The 10,455-nt window shown below is 42.8% G+C and overlaps 1 protein-coding gene across 1 annotated transcript; it reads left to right on the top strand.

The window, feature by feature from the left end:
• The first annotated feature begins 5,705 nt into the window (after positions 1 to 5,705).
• LOC121200084 (toll-like receptor 5) lies at positions 5,706 to 8,138 on the top strand. The gene is made up of 2 exons (XM_041065160.1): positions 5,706 to 6,006; positions 6,103 to 8,138. Exons 1-2 carry the CDS (start codon positions 5,959 to 5,961, stop codon positions 7,987 to 7,989), a joined length of 1,935 nt encoding a protein of 644 aa, XP_040921094.1. The 5' UTR covers positions 5,706 to 5,958; the 3' UTR covers positions 7,990 to 8,138.
• The last annotated feature ends 2,317 nt before the right edge of the window (positions 8,139 to 10,455 follow it).

The raw sequence follows: 10,455 nt of genomic DNA on the forward strand, positions 1-10,455 counted from the left end.
TCCGTCCTACTCGCCCCCACCCGCCGCCCCCTCCCCTCCGCACGGTGAGCGGTGTACGCTGCTGACACGAAACCAACTTATCACTCAGCTTGGTTTTTTTTAACAGTACAGTTCCAGACTGGTTTTACGGTTCCTTTACACCTCATTCATAAACAAACTCTATTTATTTCGCACGTGAAGGATATTCGGTTACTTTACGTTACCAGTTGGTTAAACCCATGGACGGATCATGAGACAACGAGTCTCTGGGCACAGACGTGGAAAAGGGCCCCCACGAAGGAGCTGTTTTTTTCTGTCTTTGTAGTCATTTTATTTCTCTTTGTTGGTGTTTAGAGCCTCTTGGTGTTTGTTTTGCATCTCTGTGGTTGTTTTGAATCTTTGTTCTTGTTGTTTTGCATCTATTTGTAGTTGTTTTGCATTACATTTAAGTATTTACAAGACTGAGTACAGTTTGGGGTACTTACTGCACTGTTTCCAGTAGTGTCACCAAAGAGTAGTGATAGAAAGCAACGCAGTACAATTCAAGTACTTAAGTACACATTTGTGATATTAGTACTTTATACTTAATCTCCACTACCTTTGGAAATAATTTACTTTTTAACCCAATAAACTGCCACCAGACATTAGCCTACAGCTGATATCACTGTCTTTGGGCAACTGTAATGTTATTTCTGAAAAATAAGTAAATGTTTATTTATAGTTCTCACTAAGATCAGCTGTAATGTTCCTGTCACAGTGTCAGTCAGCCTCTGTCTCTCTTCCTCTCTTCATTCTCCAGAGGTTGTGAAATTCATCAGCCCTCTGTTGTGTGGTTTAAGTAAAGACACTGAAAACAAACAAAATCCAACTGAATACCAGGGCTAATTGAATAATGGAATGTCAAAAATTAAACAAGAAAAGAAAGAAAAAGATTTAAAAAAAAACAATTAATAAACCAGCACATACCCTGGTTAAATAGAATATTTAATAAACCAAATAGCATAATCTAAAAGAAAGGAAGCTATAAAGAAAACCAAATAATCAAAAGAATAACCCAAAACCCATACTAACTAAATGTAACAACAAGAATGGGGGGCATTAAATAAAAAGCAACCCCAAAGTGCACACATAGGCACAGAGACAAATAAATCAATGCAACTGGGGAAAGTCCATCTGCGTGTGTTTTGATCGGGACAGACATCAATACCTTGAGCCAACTCTGACCACTGAACATCCTGGAGCCCCATCTCCTGTTTAACCTTTAGCCATTGCACTGGCTCTGACCAGGCTGCTGCCTTCGCTGTGTGTATCTGTGGCAGCATGCAGCGCTGTATACAGCAGAGTTAAAGATGCACTGATTTTAGAGATGGGTCAAATCATATTCTTTTACAGGCTATCCTCTGGGGAATATTATTAAAACTGCTTGCATTTCACAGACACACACAACCACTAAGTACAGTCGTTACAGATGTTGGGTGTTAGCTGCAAAGGACAAATAAAAAGCAACAAAGCTTACATTTCCTAAAGTGCTCACATCTGAGATAAAATAAATAATAGTTAGAAAGGAATCAGTATATTAATCCTAATTCATTTACATCTTTTTAATCACAATCAACCTGAGTCTAGAGGACATAAACATAAATATATATATATATTTTTTAACTCCGGGACTGGAGCACCTGGAGTGTGCACTTAATACATTACATCTTTTAATCACAATAAACTTGAGTCTAGAGGAAAAAAAACATAAGTAAACCTAAAATGTTTTTTATTTTTTATTTTTTTTGGGGGGGAAGGGGATGTGGGGAAACCGGAGCACCCGGAGTAAACCCACAGTAAAGGGCAAGGGAGTGTTGGGGTGGGGTATGGGGTGTGGGGTGTGTTTTGGGGGGGGGGGGGGGGGGGCTTCATGTTAAATGCCAATTTGAAGGGTTGGGGCTAACGGAGGGGTAATTATTCTTCACAGCGGGGCTTGAAGCAGCACTGGAAGGGTTTTGTTAAAGCTGAGAAGAACCTGGTGGCTAGGGACTTCTTCTTTGGGGCTGGGTCAAGATAGGCACTCAGATGGATTTTTAGATAATGTACAACAGCATCATCAAAAGTTGTGTCTTTTGATGATGCCACTACAGCCTCTAGTAGTTTCTCTAGAGAGTCAAACTCCTTTTTAAGGTCTTTCATCACAGCCTTGATAATTTTCTTCCTGTTCTTAAGGATTTTTCTGACCTCATAGTTACAGGTGTTAATCTCGTCCAGTACCTTATTTGACACTCGAATCGTGCTTTTTATATCTAATATGTTAAAAAACATTTTGTTACTCTTCTCAGATTTCTTATAAATCTTCAGGAAGAGATCAGGGATGAGGGTGTAGACCATGTCCTCTGATGGAGAAGAGGATCCCTTACTTTGCTGTTGCTTGATTGACACTGGAATAGGCTTAGAGCATGTTTCAGGAGTTTTGTCGCTTGAAGCACCCACCACTGTGATCACAAGACTGCTGGAGCTTGCACTGTGTGAAGCTTCATCAGGAAGTGGTGCACAAACTGAGTGTGCCGAAGTCTGACTGTTGCTGGCTTCAGGGGACTCTGGCCCGATGGTGTTTTCTTCTGGTGCGGCCAGCATGCATGTTTGTGCAGGAGCAGGTGATGCATTATCATCATCAAATGCATCATCATCAAATTCAAGAGATGATGCATCATCAAGTGTATCATCATCATCGAATGATGAACGAACCGAGCGTGCCGAAGTCTGACTGTTGCTGGCTTCAGGGGGATCTGGCCCGATGGTGTTTTCTTCTGGTGCGGCCAGCATGCATGTTTGTGCAGGAGCAGGTGATGCATTATCATCATCAAATGCATCATCATCAAATTCAAGAGATGATACACCATCAAGTATATCATCATCATCAAATTCAAGAGATGATACACCATCAAGTATATCATCATCATCAAATTCAAGAGATGATGCATCATCAAGTGTATCGTCATCATCAAATGGTTCACAAACTGAGCGTGCCGAAATCTGACTGTTGCTGGCTTCAGGGGACTCTGGCCTGATGGTGTTTTCTTCTGGTGCGGTCAACATGCATGTTTGTGCAGGAGCAGGTGATGCATTATCATCATCAAATGCATCATCATCAAATTCAAGAGATGATGCATCACCAAGTGTATCATCATCATCAAATTCAAGAGATGATACATCATTAAGTGTATCATCATCATCAAATTCAAGAGATGATGCATCACCAAGTGTATCATCATCATCGAATGATGAACAAACTGAGTGTGCTGAAGCCTGACTGTTGCTGGCTTCAGGGGACTCTGGCCTGATGGTGTTTTTCTCTGGTGTGGTCAGCATGCCTTTGATTAGGTCTTCCTCACCGAACTTTGATCTTATTAATGTCTCCAGTTCCAGCCAGAGAAACTCCAGCTTCCGGATCTTTGCCACTACACCCTCTGTTATGGCATACAGAACTTGAGGAGAAAGGTGTCGCTCAGTGGCATCCACTTTCCTCAAGTTTGCTGAGATAACAGAGTCAGAGAGATAACTGTATGGTGGAACCAGGGGCATCTGATATGTCTCTGTATCCATTATATGATCAAAGATGTCCTTGATGGGTCTCAGTGAACACTGTCTGAGCTCGTAAATTGTTTTGACTTTTCCCAGTGATGACTGATGTACGTGTTGTGCGAGTGGCAGTCTTCTTTGGTCTGAATGCCACTCTTTAATACCACTCCTTATGTGACGTCGGATAAAAGCAACACAAAGAAGTGACGTCAAAGGAATAATCAAAGACACACACGTGCACATTGTACACATGCGCGTCTTGGACAGGTTAGATCGAACGTGACGTGAGGACTGTAATGATCAGGTGGTATTACACCACAGGGTGGCAGTAAAGGTTTGTTATCATGCCAGTGGACATTAAGGCTCAGGTACGGAAGCTGGGTGATAAGCTACAGGCAATGAGATAGGTAGCTGGAAAAATTTACTTAAAAAAAAAAAAAAAAAAAACATAAATAACATTTGGTTATATTTATATTTTGACATCCTCAACCTCCACTATCAGGTACGCACAGTTTTTGTTGAAATAAAGAGCACAGGTGCACTTTTGTATTTTATTTTATTTTATTTTATTTTATTTTATCTTACAGTAATTTATTTTTCCTTCTTTATTCTTAGTTTGTTCCCTGTTATAGTTTATTGTACCTTATTGTGTTTTTCTTCGCCTTTAACTTCTGTGATCTTCCGAGCCGGTGCAACGAAATCTCGTTCGGATACTTGGTACTACTTGGGACGAAAAGTAAATGGCAATAAAGTTCTCTGAATCTGAATCTAAGTGGTCAAAGTCAGTCTCCGCTTTGTCTTTTGGATGCCCTGACTGGTGCCACAATCACTGTCAGGATGAATGAGTCTTAGCATGTGCTCCGCTCTCTGCCTTCGCTGCTGCTCGTCTGTCAGCCCGTCTGCCCGCTCTCCATCCATCACTCTCCATCATCCTCGGCCCTCATCCCTCTTCTATCAGAGACTCAAGATACACGCTACGTCGTAATGTAGTCTGTGAAGTTTGCTGATGACAAGAGATGAACAGAGGAGGAAAGGTGAGAAAGGGAAAGAGATGTATTTTGCGAAGCAGAGGCAGAGGGTGAAATGAGTCGCCCCATCCCCTCAAATGCACCGGGCTCAATGGGGTCTCGCACAGCCCGCAGACACACACACACACACACACTCATCTGTGCACCCTCTCCCACACATTGTCCATATTCTCTTGCTCTGCCCCACACTCCAACTTTCATCCACACATGGGTGCACACACTGGGATGCAGAGGTGCTGCACTCAACCTGCCTACTACACAAAGTACAGACAACTGAACAGTGAATCGTCTGTCTGCTGCTTCGTCCTCATCTGTGCGCCGGTCGCGATCTGGCTGAATGTTCTCACATCCATCTGGAACAGATCACTCACCTGGCAAATCATGATAGCGCCTTCCAGGGTGAACTCTGTTTCCCTCAGTAGTCTTTCTCTTACCTTTTTAATCCTCCACCCCGATAACTACATCATTGACTTGGCGTCTTCATTCTTTCATTTTGCAGCCACCTCTCTCCTCTGCTCGATTTACATTGGAGTCAATGGAGCAGTTGAGAGCTACACTTGTCGCTAAAAGGCACGCCAAAGAAAAACCGTAAATCCTACAAAAAAAGTAAACACATTGTGAGAAAGAGGACAGGTGTGGCTACAAAGCTGGAGAGTTTCACTGTTGTAGAGTAAAATTTGTGGCCGTAGCCGTCGTGTAAAAAAAAAATTCACAGAGATTTTTTAAAGCCTCTCCACTCTAAGCTCCCACTCTGGCCTGGAACATGTAAACCCTGAATTTTTCAAAAATCACTCATGATCAGTTGGGGCTCACAGTTCAAAAACTACACAACTTAGGAAAAAGCTGAATACACCCCAAATACACAAGACTTGTGTCTACATTTTAAAGTTTGAATGGTGTTTCTAGGTGAAAGTATGCCAGAGCAGTAGATGTTTGAAAATGAACCGAACCGAAAATCGACACGGAAGAAAAAGAAGAAGATGGACGAGAAGAACAATAGTGTGCATGCAATGCACCACTAATAACTTACACCACACAAATGTAGCAACATCAAATTTTTAAAAAACAGCAAATTGTGCAAATCCAGTGTGTCAGTGTTGTGTAACCTCCGTACACAGCAATACAACAAACAGTGCATAGCAACAAACTACTGCAAAGGTACTTCCCTTCCTCATGCAAATCTGGACTCTGGCTAAAAAGGGGAAATCCTGTTCAGCGTCATGTTTGCGCTGCAGGGTCAGTGGAATGCCCAACGTATGTGACGCAAACACTCACAGATAAAAACGCCACCAACAGAAATCTCTGCAGAACTGGTCGTTGGTTTTAACACTGCAGTGATCGGATCGTTATCTCACCCAAGAAAGGTGGAGTACTTCAAGCAGTGAGGATGAGGATGCTGGGTCTTCAGGTGCTTGCCATCTGTGTTTTCCTACAGGTAGGTAAACATACAATATAAAGACAAAGCAAAAACTGAAAATATGCTATTAAATGTAAACATTAATCCACTTGTATGTCAAATTTCCACTTGCAGGTGCCAGGATGTTTCCCATCATGCCTCATAAGGGGCTCTGTAGCCCACTGTGCCTACCGGAATCTCGTATCGGTTCCTGCTCTCCCTCCAAACATCACCCACCTGTACCTGGAGAAAAATCGCATCGGTGAGATTAACTCCAGCTCCCTGTCAGGTCTCGAGCAGCTGCAGGAGCTGGACCTGGGAGGACAGAAGGTGCCGCTTGTGATCAGAAACAACTCCTTCAGCAGACAAAGTCGGCTGAGGAAGCTGGATCTTGGCTACAACAAAGGCCTTCAGCTGGAGCCGCAGGCCTTCGTGGGGCTGTCCAGTTTGCAGACGCTCCACCTGTATTACTGTTCACTTCAAGAGAACATACTGATGGACAGCTTTCTGCAGCCACTGTCCTCCTTAGAGACTCTCGACCTCTTTGGTAACCATATAAAGACACTCCAGCCTTCAATGTTCTTTGCAAACATGACTAATTTGACAAATCTGAATCTCAAGCTGAACAAAATTGACAAAATATGTGAATCAGATCTGGTTGGTTTCCAGGGAAAGCACTTCAAGGTCCTGAACTTGGACTCTGTTCACCTCAAAGCCATGTCTGAGGAAAGTTTTGACTGGCAGAAATGTGGGAATCCTTTCAGAGGCATGTCCTTTCAGATGCTCTACCTGTCCAACAGCGGGTTGAGTGCGGTTAATTTGAGGCAGTTTTTCAAAGCTATTGAGGGGACAAAGATCTCCTCTCTAAAACTGTCAGGACCAATGGGTAAAGGATTTTCATTCAATAATCTCCCCGACCCAGACCGCACGACATTTGAGGGCTTGAAGAACAGTTCAGTCCTCACTTTGGATCTGTCTAAAAGCTTTATATTTGCACTGCAACAGGGGGTTTTTAGTCCACTGAAAGAAGCCGTAAACATTGACCTTTCCCAAAACAAGGTGAATCAGATACACAGAAATGCCTTTGAAGGTCTTCAGGGTCATTTAAAAGAGCTCAACCTGTCACATAACCTGCTCGGGGAAATCTATTCTTACACCTTTGCTTCTCTGACAAACCTGCAAGTGTTAGACTTGTCTCACAATCACATTGGTGTGCTGGGTTATAAGTCATTTAGTGGACTTCCCAGCCTGAAATCACTGTTTCTGAGAGGAAACTCTCTGCAAGAATTAGGTTTCCCTGCTTCTTTACCAAGTTTAGATTATCTCCTGTTGAATGACAATAAGCTGACGCCCTCAGCAGTGAGAAGCATCACTTGGTTCGCGAGTAATATCAAGTATCTGAACATTATGGATAACAGATTAACCGACCTGGCAGATGTTTACACCTTTTTGAGTAAGCTGAAACGTCTCCAACATCTCTTCTACGGCGGAAACACAATCAGGTGGTGCACACTCAGTAGCCAAGAGTCAGCAATTGGTCCGAATAATCTCCAGATCCTGGATCTACACAGCAGCTCCCTGCAGTATGTTTGGTCTCAGGGCAAATGTCTGAATCTCTTTGACAATCTTGGAAATGTGACCACTCTCAGCTTGAGCTTCAATGGACTGCAGTCGCTTCCTCAAGCCGTTTTCAAAGGTCTCACTTCAGTAGTTAAGATGGACCTCTCTTCCAACACCCTGACATATCTTCAGCCTGACGCATTACCCAAAAGTCTGAAAGTACTCAACCTCTCCAACAACTTCATAGCCTCCCCAGACCCTGCTGCTTTCCACTCTCTAAGCTTCCTCGACCTAAACATGAACCGATTCCACTGCGACACTGACCTGAAGAGTTTTCTGAATTGGCTCAACAGGACCAACATAACCTTCATGAGTCCTGTTCAGCAGCTCAGATGTGAATTTCCCTCTGGTTTCTATAATGTTCCTTTGTTAAATTACTCCGCTCAGCTCACACAGCAGTAAAACCACTTAAAGGTCATGTCCGTCAGAGTCTTAGCCAGTAAAATGGTGCACTGGTGTCGTGTATTGTTGATAGGAGCAGTGCATGTGGATCATGTTCTCTGTGTGATCCAAAAGTGTCAGAAATCTGAAATGTAAGAAAAATAAAATCCCCTGAAATGGACTGAAACTGTAATGTGTGTAATTCCTTTTTGAGAAAATGTAATAAAATCACAGTTTGAATTTGCCTTTGTGTTATTTAATGAGGTGTCAAAATAATTATGCTTCAGAAGGAGGCTTTCACAGAATCACATACACCACTTATACACTATTATAAAATGACACTGACTAATGATATAATTAACACCAGCAGGTGGAGCCCCAATCCATTGGTTTCTGGCTCTATTGAAAAAATTTGGCAGCCAGTACGGGATCCCAGTGCATGCTGGGAGACGATGCAGCGACCTTAAACAAGAAGCCAGAGGCCAGGACAATCCCAGGGGTCCCAGGAAAAATCTGATGGGTCAACAGACATTTAAAGAGTTAAGAACAAAAATACAAAGTGAATACCTTGGCCTCTTCAGGTCTGCAAAACTTAAATTTAAATTAAACAATCCAAGAAGAAATTTGAAGGTAGTAAAGCTCTTGTCATGTGTCATTCCTTCGTGAGGTTACCATGGCCTATAGCACTCATCTCTCCAGCACACTGAGCTTTCTGTTGTACCAGCAGAAATGCACTCGTCCATAATTTAGCATGTACAGTGATTACATTTACACAAAAAGGAGTTAGTCTGACAGCACAACTGTGTGTGAAGTTATATCACAGACGAAGATGTTTTCAGTCTCTGTGGCCCAAATCAATTTTTTCTGCCCCAATTAATGGCAGCCTGAGTTAATGTTTAACTTGCTCAGTAGAAAGGAAAAAGAGGACGAACTTAACAGCGAACTTAACAGCACTTAACTTGCTTCTTGCTGTTAAAGAGGAGCAGACACTGCATGATGAAGCAACTGTTTTCCCCTCCTCTCACAGCAGAGGGCAGCCTCAGCCCAGTCCGTAACCTCTGACTGTTCGCCTTCATGCCGCTCATGAACCTGCAGCCAGCTCTATAACTGTACCCACCAGTCTTTCCCCTGCTGTGATCAGTGTGCAGCAATGCAACATTCAGTAGCATAACCTCAGATCTATTAGGGAGAAACAGTGAACCTGCTGGAGGTTTTATTTTATTGGAAAGGATTCAGACTGATGGGAGCTTAGATAAACTGGGTAAACAGGTCTGTTAAGTGCTAAGTAGGGAAACAGGTCAACAACAACAACATTCAGTTCAGTGTCACTGTGGTGGTTTTGATTAGTAAATACTTTCAGAGCTCAGTCTATGGTTTCTGTGTTGTAATTTGGTGTTATCCAGTGATATATAAAAAAAATATTGAATCAAATGTGCTCCAACCTTCCAAATAAATCTGCTCTCTGGTCATAAATTATTAAATGGGTACGGATGGGGGGCATGAAGAAGAGACCTCTATAAGTCAGCTACTTATAAGACTCAGACTGCACGAGTGGCTTTATAGATCTGTTTCTCTCTCTCTTTCTGTGTGTGTGTGTGTGTCACTTATGAGTCATCACCAGATCTGATGATATGTGTGCGTAAGCGTTGCTCATAAATCACAGACATGAGTGAACGCATCAAAAACCTGGAGGGTTACTAATCCTGTGTGTGTGCGTGTGTGTGTGTGTGTTCGTCTTGAGTCTTGTTAACTGGTAAAATACAAACTCACACTACTCGTTTAAGGATGAGAACAAAAAGTGTTGAACTGCTGTAATACATTGGATGTTTACGTGGACGTCCCTGAGCTACATTCACTATGAAGAACTCAATTCTAACCTGAGATACTGTATTTTAGAGCTGGAGCATTGTGACGCACTGTTGTTGTATTGTTTTGTTATGTTGTATTGTTTTCTGCAGCCTTGACTGATGTTGTTTGGTACAGTTGTGAGTCTGTGGTGTATTTTACTGCATCATAAATCAGTTGCATGTTACGTGGAGAATAGTTTCTGTTTTAATGAGGCCAATGAGGATCCTCATGAAATGAAATACACACACACACACACATACACACAGACGCCACACTTCATCCATTGATTAGAGAGAATTAAACATGGCTGATCCACCAGCAGGGGCCTGTGACAGTGTCTTTATTGGATTTTTTTTTCTCTTTTTTTCAGCCAGACATGAGCTCAGCCCGACTGGCCCACCATAGCACATACATACATACATACATATAGATACCACCCCCACACCCCCATCCCAACACCCTTTTACTGGCAGGTTACCATGGAAACAGGGTCCTCCACAGTTGCTTCCTGATTGTCTTTGGATTCCTGCATCCATCCATCCATCCGTCCGTCCGTCCCCACCCCACCCCCCAACACACACCTCTCTATCCATCAGCATCCACCATCCTCCCCACCCCCCACCAGCCCTCACACACACA

This window comes from Toxotes jaculatrix, chromosome 19, assembly GCF_017976425.1.
Source record: "Toxotes jaculatrix isolate fToxJac2 chromosome 19, fToxJac2.pri, whole genome shotgun sequence".
NCBI lineage: Eukaryota > Metazoa > Chordata > Actinopteri > Toxotidae > Toxotes > Toxotes jaculatrix.